The sequence below is a fragment of the Hermetia illucens genome, chromosome 1, assembly GCF_905115235.1.
Source record: "Hermetia illucens chromosome 1, iHerIll2.2.curated.20191125, whole genome shotgun sequence".
Classification (NCBI taxonomy): Eukaryota; Metazoa; Arthropoda; class Insecta; order Diptera; family Stratiomyidae; genus Hermetia; species Hermetia illucens.
The window spans coordinates 135,110,212-135,123,536 of record NC_051849.1 but is presented as its reverse complement, the minus strand read 5'-3'; the positions used below and the strand labels follow the sequence as shown (position 1 = coordinate 135,123,536).

General features: G+C 36.5%; 2 protein-coding genes across 2 annotated transcripts; one reads left to right on the top strand and one right to left on the bottom strand.

Moving 5' to 3' along the window:
• Nucleotides 1–781: 781 nt before the first annotated feature.
• LOC119651599 (inosine triphosphate pyrophosphatase) lies at nucleotides 782–1,615 on the bottom strand. The gene is made up of 2 exons (XM_038055252.1): nucleotides 1,264–1,615; nucleotides 782–1,206 (listed from the first exon to the last, which is right to left on the bottom strand). Exons 1-2 carry the CDS (start codon nucleotides 1,499–1,501, stop codon nucleotides 884–886), a joined length of 561 nt encoding a protein of 186 aa, XP_037911180.1. The 5' UTR covers nucleotides 1,502–1,615; the 3' UTR covers nucleotides 782–883.
• A 659-nt stretch (nucleotides 1,616–2,274) lies between these two features.
• Nucleotides 2,275–10,731, top strand: LOC119651591 (dolichyl-diphosphooligosaccharide--protein glycosyltransferase subunit 1). Its single transcript, XM_038055240.1, has 2 exons — nucleotides 2,275–3,004; nucleotides 9,681–10,731. Exons 1-2 carry the CDS (start codon nucleotides 2,392–2,394, stop codon nucleotides 10,481–10,483), a joined length of 1,416 nt encoding a protein of 471 aa, XP_037911168.1. The 5' UTR covers nucleotides 2,275–2,391; the 3' UTR covers nucleotides 10,484–10,731.
• The last annotated feature ends 2,594 nt before the right edge of the window (nucleotides 10,732–13,325 follow it).

The following is a 13,325-nucleotide window of genomic DNA, read 5'->3' as shown; positions in this document are numbered from 1 at the left end:
TTTTTCGACCTTTTTAACATTTTCTTCGGTGACTACTGTAACTGTACGACCCGGGCGGGGGTCGTCTGCACAGGAATCACTTCCTTGTTGAAATAGTCGAGCGCATATTTTACCCATTGTATATGACGGTGTAGGAAAGCCAAGAACTGAACATTTCTTCCAAAATTTGTTTCGGCGTATTTCCTTTTTTAATAAGGAATTTGATAACAGAAAGAGACAGAAAGAGGGTGGTATTTATAATAACATTGAGTCATGTAATTAGTGTTATGAGTAACGGGATGATGAGTCATTTCTAACTACCTTAGGCCGCCCCTCGTATGTCAATATCACATCAAAGCAAACATTCTGAGCAAAATAAGTAAGTATATATATAAGGGGACAACAGCAACAGCCTCTTGAAATAGTGAACAAAATATAACAGAGAATCTGTTTGCTATTTCGAACTTGTTCGTTATTTCGAAACATTATTTTGAAGGAGGTATTGCGAAATGTCTTTAAGAAAAACCAAGGTAAAATATTTATTTATTCTTTGGTATTATTATGTTGATTTTTGCATAGTAAAATATGCACTTTTCCTGAAGGGAGGACGCAGTTTTCATCATTTTTGCCCATTCTAGTGTTTTACCATATGCATTCACTTTGCCAATTCTTGCAATTCCCATATGTATATCTTCCCCAAATGTGTGTTTGAAATGTTTAACTACTAGTTCATGAAGTATGTGACACCATAGGCCGAGCGCAACCCAGCCAAAGGGTTACAGAATCAAAATAAAATAACAAGTTTCTCAATTTGTGTCACGGAATACACGTATATTCATCAGCTAGAATGGGAAAAAAAGACCATTCCACTGTCTATTCTAGAACTCACCTTTTAGTTTTAATATCAGCTCTCCAGAAAATAATTTCTTAACTTATCTAAAGCCCTAAATCTATGAGATATTTTATTCTTTTCTTCCTTTGGCAGTTCAGCATAAGTAAAATCGTATCCCGTAGGTTGGAAGCAGGGGTCCCAGCCAAAATCACGAGGGCCTCTCGGTTCTACGACTATTCCGTCGGTACGACCTTGAAAGAGCTTCACCTCTTTCCCTACACCTTCAGAGAACGCAAAAGTGCATATCGCTTGTGCAGATTTATCAGCGTGTCCAGCTAGCAATGTGTGAAGCCCTTCTGGTCCAAGTTTATCCAAAAACCACTTAATGTAAGGACCTATTGCGAAGATAGTCAAAAGCCGCCTTTTTAAACTAAATATATTCAAAAAAATACCTGGTAGACCCTTCAATGCATTGAAGCAAAGGCAAGTATCTTCAATGAGTACAGGTCCTTGAACTTGTTTGGCAGCTTCCATGCATTTTTTAATACAAATATCGTCAATTTCACCCTGCAATTCTGGCAGGTCGACTTTTTTGGGAACTATTGTCCTTGGGAAGTTACTACCGAGAATTGCCACAAGCTCTTCGACTTTTTTCGCATTTCCCGTAACAAATGTCACGGTTCTAGACATTTTCCGCAGCAACTCGGGAACCTAAACCTCTTGGAAGCGATCAACTTGGACAGGAACAGGAAAATTACAATATGTATTGAGGTTAACAATATTCGCCGCGCGTCATTAAGCACTCCCGAAGCTCGCTAAACCTCCATAGGCGTTCCATTGGACGAACGTATATAGTCGCGTCACTTTTTTTGACCGTCGCAATCTATCTCTACTGGTGGTTCGACATATGTGAAACTTTAATTCAACAGTTCTCTTTTCAGTGGAAAAAATGTTGCCGCTATGTAGTTGGGAAGGAAAAATCACATAACTGATTATAATTTTGGGGAATCTCGGCTCGAAACTTCCTACTGCACTTAATTTCTCTAAACTCATTTTGAACATGCCATGACAGTAAACGCCCGCAATGGGATCAAACCCGTACATTTGGAATATGAATTAAGAAGTCCACAAGCAAATGTGGCCGTTACGAAACCCAAAGAACACACCGATTTTATATGATTTGTAGTATCTCAAGGATAAGCGTTTATCTGCAAGAAAGTTTGTTTTTAAAAATATTTCTTACCCACAACGAGGAAAAACCCTTAGGTAATCTCCAAGTTGCACTCCTATTTCATGGATTCTTTTAAGCAAGACGGTGCGAAAGGCTTTTAAGCAATATTAAAGCAATTCTATTTCATTAATTAGAGAAAAAACAATAATTTATAACGGTGCTGTAGTAGATCATAATGGATGTACCAAACTACCCAACATATACATATGGCAATCCAATTCACACGTTCTGCAATTTGATTTGTTGGGGAAAACTGTCTGGGAGTCGGTGTTTGCGTGTCATTTGAGTGGTTAGATTTTGTGTCATTCCGGCTTTTTTAATTTACTTGATAAATATCGATAAAATCAGAATGAGGCTTTGTTTACTAGTCATCGGCACACTGTTGCTTGTCGGGTGTAGTTTTTCGGCCGTAACAAGCGATCAGTTCCCCGGTCTAGCAAATGTTGACCGTGGCATAGAGAACAAGAATGTCGAGCGGACGATTGATATCACGTCTCAATTGGTCAAAATTTCATATAAGATAAGCTTAAACCATGCTGAAAAGCAGAATATCAAGTCATACACATTCCTGGTCAGAGGATCGGAACGAGGGTATTTAGCATATATTTCGGCAAAGGATTCGTCGAAGAAGGAGCTAAAACTGACTGAAGATAAGCCGGGAACATGGGGCGAGCACTTAGGTTACACTATGACATTCAGCACGAACACGCCCACTCAGGTGGTTTATATTGAGGCAGTTTTCACGAAGGCATTGATCCCGCATCCAGCGCGAATCACGCAATCTGAACGGCAACTTGTTAAATATCATGGCCATCTTTATTTCTTCTCACCCATGTACAAGACTGTCACTCAGAAGACAACTGTTCACTTGGCCTCAAAAAATGTTGAATCCTATACTCAAGTTAAACCAGTAATTTTATCAGAGAATACAGTTACCTACGGACCGTACGAGAATGTACCAAGTAAGTGTTTTATTTTTTAATGATTTTTCTTCGTGGTAGTGTTAGACACATCAAATCGGAATCGGAGTCAAATCAATCATACAAGATCCCTTCAATTCCAGACAGCACTCCACGGTGGCTCTGTTTTCTAAATTTTTGTGTGAAACAAAACCTTATTAGAATCGATTCGATGTCTGTATGTCTGTCACATTCGATTTATTCGGAAACGGCTAGACCGATTGTCACGAAAATTGGTGAGATCGTGTGGTCTGCTGTTCCCTTTACATGCAGCAAGTGGCGCTATTTTGGGTCAAGTTTAAGGGAGGCCTAAACATACATATGAATGGAGAGTGCACATTTTTGTTTTCACAGAATGTAGCCATGTGGGGTATCAAAGGAAAGAGTTCAATTAGTACTTTCCGGAATTGTTTTCACACTTGATATAGGGTCGAAGGTAGGAGAGTGAGCACTCAAGATATGACCCCCAAAAAGTGTAAGAGGTCTGGTTCTCAGAACCTATCCAACCGAAAAATCTGAAAAAAATCAGATCAAATCAATCAATCAAATGAAATCTAGGCCTCAAAATACATCCCGTTCCGGTTTCTGCACAAATAAAGTTGATGTCAGTATAGTAGCATATCTTAGAAATTTTGCCGAAAACCCCCTTAAGTTTATTCTAGAAGTAAAAAATTGACAGTGGTTTGAGAAATAACATAAGGCATAACCTTGAGAAGCTTGAAGGAAATCCAACTATTATTAACAAAGTTATAGAAGGTGAAACCTACATTTTGTGTGAATTTCGTGCATTCTAAAACGTGTATGACGTCATAAGATATCAATTCGTCAATACCACAATAAAGTGAGCTCGCGTGAATTGGAGGTCGCAGGGAAACATTTCGTTTTAGTTTTTTAATCATTTAATATCAATATCAATTATTCCAGACAGGCATATGCATAAACACACGCATATGTAAATTAAGCTTCGGGGTAGTGCCTAATTCAATTAGATATATTTGTACATTAAACAAGGGGTATTCAATATAAGTACGTACTTCAGATCTACATATCTATAAAGAACAAAGTGAGTCGGAAATATGTGCACGATGAATTTATATACATGCATATATTAGTATAGTATTCGGTAATAAGCAATGTTTGTTTGTTTAGGGTCAGCATAATATCTACGTCTGTAATATGTTCGTATTTCTTATAGTTTAAAAAAAGTATAAAGGAATATTTTGGGTTTTTAGACATATACGAATGTAAAATGTGCGTAGAAAATTTCTTACATAACATGAACGCAAAACCTTTATATCCAAAGCGCCAGCTTCCGATATTGCGACTTGTTTTAAAAATATCTGCTTGATCTTCGTTTTGTTAAATAGGCTGGTTTTTTACTTTAAGGATCCTTCGCAACTATTTGCTCTCCTATTAGCAATAATTAATGACAATTCAGACCTAAGCCTCGAAGTGTGCTAGAATACTCCCAACTGGAGATCGTAATGGAACGCTAGGGAGCAATCTAGTCAGAATCACCTGAATACGAATTTTTCAACCACCAGCGCGTTTTCATTCGCGATATTCTGTTGTGAACGAAGCTTTAAGTACTAAGCTTATCAAAATTTTGCCAACAAAATGTTAATTCGAAAAAATCTTAGAAAGCCAGCCATTTCGATTTTAAGAATCTTTAAAAAGGAAAAGCTTGGGGTAAAGAAGACTACACAGGCACAAGACTGACGAGAAAACATGTTACGAGGATTCCCTTAAAACTTTGTTAAATAGATGTCTTATTGCTGAAGGTTGATGTCAAAAACATGTATTGGGATCCAAGCTGGTTACTTGTAGAGGGAAACATTTATGTTACACATTGGCCTGTGACATCAGAGTAAACCTTATTTCTATTGACCAACCTTCATCATCAGGAACTCTGAGGCATACCTCATCACGCCATTTGGGGCAGTCTTCTGATATCATTATTATAGACATTGTCTCTATTCCGACTTTCTGGGCTGAATTTTCCTCGCCCATATGTATTTGGAGACCCGCTCACCGCAGCCTATTAAACTGGATGTTATCCATACGTATTATCGGTCATGAATCGCATAGCCATATAAACTACAAAATCGTCCATCCTCCTGTAGAGGGCCAAACATTCTCCGGGGAATTTTCCTCTTGAACGTGGCTAAGAGTTCGGAATTTTTCTTGCTAAGTACCCAAGTTTGCGAGGAATACATACCGACTGGTAAGATCATTGCTTTATACAATAAGATCTTTTTGTAAGCTGATATAGGCTCTGCACAGATTCCGCCGTACTGGCTGTTATCGGTTCCAATTTTTGATCCAAGCTAGAAGAAATATTCAACGATTTTCAAGTTGTACTCTACAATTTCTCCTTCCCTTGAGCACTTACATCCTCATATGTCATACCAAAAATTCTCGGGTCCTTTACCGATGTGTGGGTCCGCAACGAATGAAAAATCAAATCAGCACGGAATTTCGGGTGGATCTATCGAAAGAATCAAAATGCGAGCTATTATAGATTGAAAATGAAATAAAAAAATAACGGCTCGAGCGCGTGCGTAGAACCGTAAAACTCCGGAACCGGATGCCGCGACCGATCGCACCCTCGATCGATGATTCTCCTGCCTCAGATGTGCAATTAGGCGCGGCTTTTCAGATTCCCTCCTTGCCTTACCATTCTCAGGTCATTCTATTTCAGGAAGCCCCTTATTAATGTGAATTCCGCGGGGTTAAATCGCAGGGAGGGGACGAGGAAGTACTCAAACCCAGAAGATTTATCTAATGGTAATATATTATACTATAATTGTCCGGATGGCTCAAGTGGTTAGAGCGCTGGGCTTTCGTAGCGGAAGGTCGCGGTTCAAATCTCGCTGGGGGGAGAGGAATTTGTTATCGTGCTGGATGTCGGACACCAGTCGACTCAGCCCTGAATGAGTATCTGAGTCAAATCAGGGTAATAATCTAGAACGAACGCAATGCTGACCACATTGCCTCCCACAGTGTACTGTGGTGTACCATTACGGTCTTGAATGAAGTGCTCTAACACACTTGAAGGCCTTGATCCATATGGATTTTTGCGCCAACGACTATTATATAATTTCATGCAGTTCATTCATCAATTTAAAAGAATAATAAAAAAATAGTTAAAAATAAATAGTGAATAGTGAAAAAGTATAAGTATATAAAAAACTAAGGGAAAATAAAATGTAAACTCTTAAATAAAAAGTATCATCATCATCAACGGTGCAACAACTGGTATCCGGTCTAGGCCTGCCTTAATAAGGAACTCCAGACATCCCGGTTTTGCGCCGAGGTCCACCAATTCGATATTCCTAAAAGTTGTCTAGTGTCTTAACCCACGCCATCGCTCAATCTCAGGCAGGGTCTGCCTCGTCTTCTTTTTCTAACATAGATATTGTCCTTATAAACTTTCCGGGCTGGATCATCCTCATCCATACGGATTAAATGACCCGCCTACCGTAACTTATTGAGCCGGATTTTATCCACAACCTGACGGTCATGGTATTGCTCATAGATTTCGTCGTTATGTAGGCTACGGAATCGTCCATCCCCATGTAGGGGGCCAAAAATTTTCGGAGGATCCTAAGAGCTTTAACTCTATGGTGAGGCATTTCGAGCAGAACAGTTTTTTTTAAGCTAAAATAGGCTCTGTTGGCTGCCAACAACCGTGCGCGGATTTCATCATCGTAGCTGTTTATCGGTTGTGATGATGTGAAATAAAAAGTATGGTAAACGAAAAGTGACAATAAAATTAAGAAAAAATAAAATGGAGGCTAATACATTCAATACACTCAAACATAAACAATAATAAAATGGCTTGGTGAACAAAAGAGTCTGAAAAACACTGATTTGGAACGATTGTACGAGTGGTTTACAGTTGTGGAATATTCAAGGCTGCACAGAACATCGCGATTTCAAGGTTTTCTTACATCAATCTCTATGAAACTTCACTCTGCAAGAGTTAACAAGGAATGCCTCTTTCAAAGCCACCAAACGATCTCCAAAATCTACCTCGGTCTACACTCTGATCCAGCCAAAACCGAACTCCCCGCCGAATCTAGATTGGTTGGAATGCGGCTAATTCCTGATTCCGCCAACCCGGGCCTTGCGGTTCAAATCCAAAGTTAGCGTAGCGGTAGTAAACATTAAATCAAATTTCTACATTGCTAAATGTATGCATATTCGCTCCATCGCTTATCAAAAGTTGTGCATATGAACATTTAATAATAGATAATCTGGGCAAGTCTAGGTAGAAGTTAAAGGGTTCGGCCAACGTTCGCTGACAATAGAGAATTGTTATTAAATACAAATTGAAATTTGTTCAAATGAAAATGGACTCATTTTAGGGGAAACCGACCAATTGTTAGGTGCTTTTAATTAATAATGACATAAAAGAATGTCGGGATGGGGATCATGAAATTGAGAGGAATAATTGGGACAGCTACGGAATGTTTACATGGAAGAAAAAAATTAAATATTATATATTATTGGGTGTGCTCTCTCGTCACATTATACCTGGAAAAGGGGAATGAAATACTTCACATGTCGCAAAACCATGAACACTTCAATATGAATATTTAAGAATTGGGAATTGTAGGTCACAATGCACATATGTACATATATTTATGCGCATCTCAGTGCATCATTCCAGCTTGTTGCGGATACGCTCGTAACTCTCTATTTCAAACATTGCTCTTTCGAAAAATACAAATGCTCCTTAAAACCGTCTGCGTAAACAAAATAAATTTTATCAAGAATTGTGAAATGACGCAATCAATAACCCTTTCACGGTGTACATGTATTATATAATTTATTATTTTTAAGGTTGAAAAGTTGAAAAAACTATTAACTACTGCCTCATGCATTAGAATTTGCAATTATTGACGAGGTTTTTTTTATGAGACAAATTGTCACCGGTGTTGACTTTTTCCTCGTCTTTCTCTATAATTGGTGCATTATTTTTACATCTGTCCTCGGTATATATACCGCACATTGTATTGCAAAATAAGCAAACCCTTCCACAATCAAAAATTAAACCGCATATTTTTCTCTTAATTGTATTTTAATTTCACTAAAATCATAATATCTCAAAAACTACGATAGTTAAAGCATTGGAATAAACGTTAAATTGAAAGTTCGATTCTGAAATGAGAGTAAGCTGTGTAGAAGTATTAGCTGTCCAAATGTAAAAATTACGTTTTTATCCCCCAAAATTTTGCTTGAATTTTAAACCATATGCTCATTCTCTTATAAAGACTGAATCTTTATTTTACGATAATAACATTTTTGATTTTTTGGGTAAATCACATTATTTTAGAAACTACGCACTTTAACTTTAACCACCAAACTCTCAGAACTTAGTGCAAGCACCTGAATACAGTAGATTCTCAAGAGGTTCGGCTTACTTTCAATTTATACCACAAAACCAGGGTTTTTTTTTGTAATTGACTTTTATGTAAAAAAATCAGATTATTAGCTCCGTTATCATTTATTCCATAAACTTATGACATATCTTATTTCTAATGTCTTTTCAAGTACTCCCAAAAAGGGTTCGGTAGGAATTCCAGGAAAAAGTTAAGTTTCATAACTTCGAAATTTTCAGATAATATTGCCTTTTTAAGTAGGCACTCCGATCCTCATGTTCCGCTTGGTAGTCAATGTCATTTAACGTATTAACAGTATTAACCCCCTTTTTTGAAAATCTGGAAATGCATATAGAGCGACTTACAAATTCTGACGATTAAAGAGATCATCGTATCAAATTATAAAATCTGAATAAAGATATGTTTCTCATCCTAAATTCATGACCAGGAGTCTACTTTAAACGGCAAACATTTTGCGAAGTGGATGTACGATTGACCCTAAATGAGGTATTTACCTCTTATTCTTGGGAGCAAAATTATCCAGGTCGAAATTTTGATACGATTATGATATTCAAAATTAATTATAAATATGTAATGCATATTCATGATATATCTACATGGATTACTAAATCCTGTTTAGAAAGGTTGTTCAATAAACACCGTAGAGTAAGGTAACTCTTCACACACTAAATATAATTCGCAGATTATATTTAGGAAACATTTTAGGCGTCTCCCAATCCGTGTTTCTTCTTAATTGAAAAGATCAAGTAGGCAATTTCTGCTATGAAAAAGAACAATGCGTGTTGAATACAGTAAGAACTGGAAAGATTGTTCTTGATTTTTTTTGTACCTCTATAAAAATTTGTTAATTTTATTATGCAATGAGTTCCCAAATAAGTGAATGGCCAAATACAGTAACTTTTACAAGTAGTGTTTGAAATAATTAATGAAGCAAGATTGAAGTTGAGATTAAATCAAATTCAATAAACAATCTGAACCTTAGATCAATAGAAAGTTAAGTTTTTCGAAAACATAAACGAAGAAGCGATGCTAAAGTGTGACTTTGTTTAAATTCCTGAATTAATTGAATATTTCAAGGTCTCTGTTTAGTACTGATATTGAGAATTTCTTTAAAATATTTCCGAAGTTTGATGGCAAGTACCTAACATATGCATACTTACAAATTGATATCAGAATTGTTTCCTTTCCTTTCTTTTTCATACATCATTTATTAATTTTAAAAATGGTAAAAACATTCGATTATTTTTTTAACTGATTTTTTTTTCTTTCAGGCACATCTGACGAGGAAATGATTATTCACTATGAAAACAACTCACCCTTCTTAACGGTAACACGCCTTGAGCGGACAATTGAAATTTCGCATTGGGGAAACATTGCTGTCGAAGAAACGATTGATATCGTCCATAGTGGAGCCGAATTGAAGGGATCATTTTCGCGTTACGACTTCCAGAAAGATCCACGAGGTGCACAATCTGCTGTGAAATCTTATAAAACAATTCTTCCGGCATCAGCGTCCGGAGTTTACTATCGTGATACAAACGGAAACATTTCAACATCGAACATGAAGACTTTAAAGGACTCTGTTGAACTCGATTTAAGACCACGTTTTCCATTGTTTGGAGGTTGGAGAACCCACTACACTTTGGGTTATAACGTACCTTCATACGAATATTTATTCCGTCGTGGTGATGATTTCTTGCTTAAAATGCGTGTAGTAGACCATATTTACGATGACGTAATTATCGATGAAGCAGTGGTGAAAATCATTCTTCCTGAGCGTTGTTCAAATATCAAGTTGATCACTCCATATTCAGTAACCCGTTTACCAGATAGCTTGCATTACACATACTTGGACACAATAGGTCGACCTGTTATTTCTTTCACGAAAAAGAATCTTGTTGAGAATCACATCCACGATTTCAACCTCAAATATAATTTCTCTACAATCTCAATGCTTTACGAACCCGCGCTAGTAATCGGTTTCTTGTTTGTTATATTCGTGGCGGTGATATTCATGATGCGTCTTGATTTCAGTTTAACGAAGGAACGAGAAGTTCACCACCACAAAGATTAGATTAGTTTACTTGGTGAAAATTCATAAAATGAATTGAATTGAATTTTTTTTAAATTTAGAATAGAAAATGATTTAATGTCTATGTACGTATTAGTTTTTTTGAACATCGGTGCTTAGTGTAAGGATTTGCCACGCGTGATTTGTTTGAAAAAGCTGGTATGGCGACACACTAATCATATAACGGTTCCTCACTGCAAAACATACTTGAAAATAAAATGTCTTAAATTGAAGCCGTTGTGAGTTTCGAATCCTTTGTCTTTCATTTGCTTAATACCCCTCAATCACTTTCCTGATTTTATCTACAATCAAAACCTATTCGCATTTAAAGTCAAGCTTAAATTGCCCAACCAAGAACTATTCCCTTGCGACATCATTCAATAAATTTTCATAAAAATTTAAAATTAGTTATGATATATCAATAATTGTGGGGGTCTTTTAAGGGCGCAATTATGAACCCAGCACTTTGCAATTTAGAAGTATAATTATTGATGTTGGTTTCACCCATTCATTCTACAGAAATTGACAATAGATCTTATCTTTCGAATTACATAATATTATTTTGTGTTGATGAAAACATGGCTCTCGTTATATCCTGACATATTTTGAAATAAAAATGAAAATAGAGGGAGTTGGCCTACTAGTCAGATATTATGTGGTGAGAGAAAAAAATGAATATCAATATAAAATCTTGGTGAGTGATGGGGTGACGATCAGAACTAAATGACGGCAGGTACTTCACCAAATACGCCACAAATCTTTACATGGATTCCTCCATGAAGCCTTTCGTTTTAACCAAGCTTACGCGATGCTTTCGGCCGCTTTCTTGCCATTTACATCTCCATAGGGCTTTTGAAGGAACTTAAACTTCTTCCCAACTATCGATCACGTACAGATTTTTTTGTGGTATATTCTCTTTCATTACAGGGCAAATTACGCTATATTTTTTTAGATTCACCATGTTGTTTAAATTCAAACGCTTCATGCTAGTGACTGTTTGCATGGTGTCTCTCAATTCGCCTATACTTTCCATAGTGCGAATTTGTGGCGCTTAACTTAATAATACCATGGTGTGTTACGATGAGAGTACGGCGTTGCATCACTTTGTTACCAAGGCTAACAACCAGACAAACTCGCCTGATAGGTTTGCCAGCCGTGAGCAGCGACTGCGCGAGATAATACTTTGCATAGGACGGCACTTGCTGGTGTTTGGCGAGATGAGGGCAGGGGTTCGTGATTCAAAAATATTATATCCCTGTCAGGACATAGATTTTAGAACGTGCCTTGACTCAATAGTCAAACAATTAAATCCACCCGGGGTAAACCACTCTAATGGAAACGTGAAGTCTCAATTCAAAACATATTTGTGGAGTGAACTACTCAATAACAAATAAAAGGAATAAATTCAAATCTTACAGTTTTTTTTTCAATTTATTTTGCCAATTTTGTTTTGATTTTCAGTGTGGGTACTTAGCAATGTCATAAAAATTCATTACTAACTAAAAGAAATAGTCTTTTCTTTTGCGTACCCTCTGTTGCTTTCTTATTGTATTTCCTTTCTTAATAATTATAATACCACAACGGTATAAATGAGACCTTTAAATTTTTAATAGTCTTCAGTCTAATACAATTTTTTTATAGAAATTAAATTAAAACGTAGTCCAAATGAGCTTCTCATTTCAGTTCTCGGTAATATCCTTGTTAATAAATTTCATTATACATATATTCAAAATTACAATTACAAAATACACATTTTGTCGAAAGCATAAAAACCGTTTAAACTAGTGTAATTTACTTGCTTTTGCATTTCATGTGAAGAGCTCTCTTTATATTTAGACGGGTAAATAACAATCGATTTTTAGATTTCTTCAGACCATGTTCCTCAGCCACCTACTAACAATAATATGTAACATGCTGTATGGCACGCTTTCTGTTTTATTTGTCAACAAATTGTTAAGCTGCCTTTCACAAGTAGTCCAATACATCACTGGTAGCCTTGGCCTGCATGGCACATAAAAAGACAAAGGGGTCCAAATTGACCTCCAAAGGGCGTATGCAGATTTACTCAAGCTAATGATGCCACCACCTAAGGATTGGCTCCGAGATTTATTCAATGTTGTTAAGTAAGAGAGAGATCATTATCAAACGCTGCAAATCAAGCCAGAACCAATGCGAAATTGCTAAGGAACGAAATGCAGGAGAAGGAAGATAAACTAGAAGACCAGAGAATTTATTCATATTTTTTCGGTAATTAAAGCTTAAAACGCATTTTTCTGAAAACAGCAAACTTCAAGTTGAGCGGACCAATATCATGCACAATTTTTCTTCGGTTCACTTTTACTTTGTATTCATAACAACTTGCTCTACAACACTTCATATGATTTCTGCTTTATATTGCATGGTCAATTTTTTATTAACAATTTTCTAACTTTTGTTTGCTTTTTTCATTTTTTGATTCAAACCCACTCCATTTTCGTAAAAATCGATTAAAGGACTACGTACTAGCGAAGCTGTCTTGATACCTAATCGGCTTTTTTTTTTGTTTCATTGGTGTATCTGCGAAATCATTGTAGTTATGGGTCGACGCAACTATGACTAAAAAGACTTCGGAAACACTGAAAAGTCGTTATTTTGCTTTGAACAGCTCTGGGAAAATTTGCTATTATTCTCCACTACTTCTGTAATAAACGCCTTTTTACTGAATATTGATGTTTTTCAGTTTTCTTAGAAAATAAGTTTGGTCTATATATTGACCCCCAACAACAGTTTATTTCCTTAAGGTAATCTGCTACCTTAACCCCAATGCCGATAGGTATCCTACATACTAACCGGATGAAAAAACCAA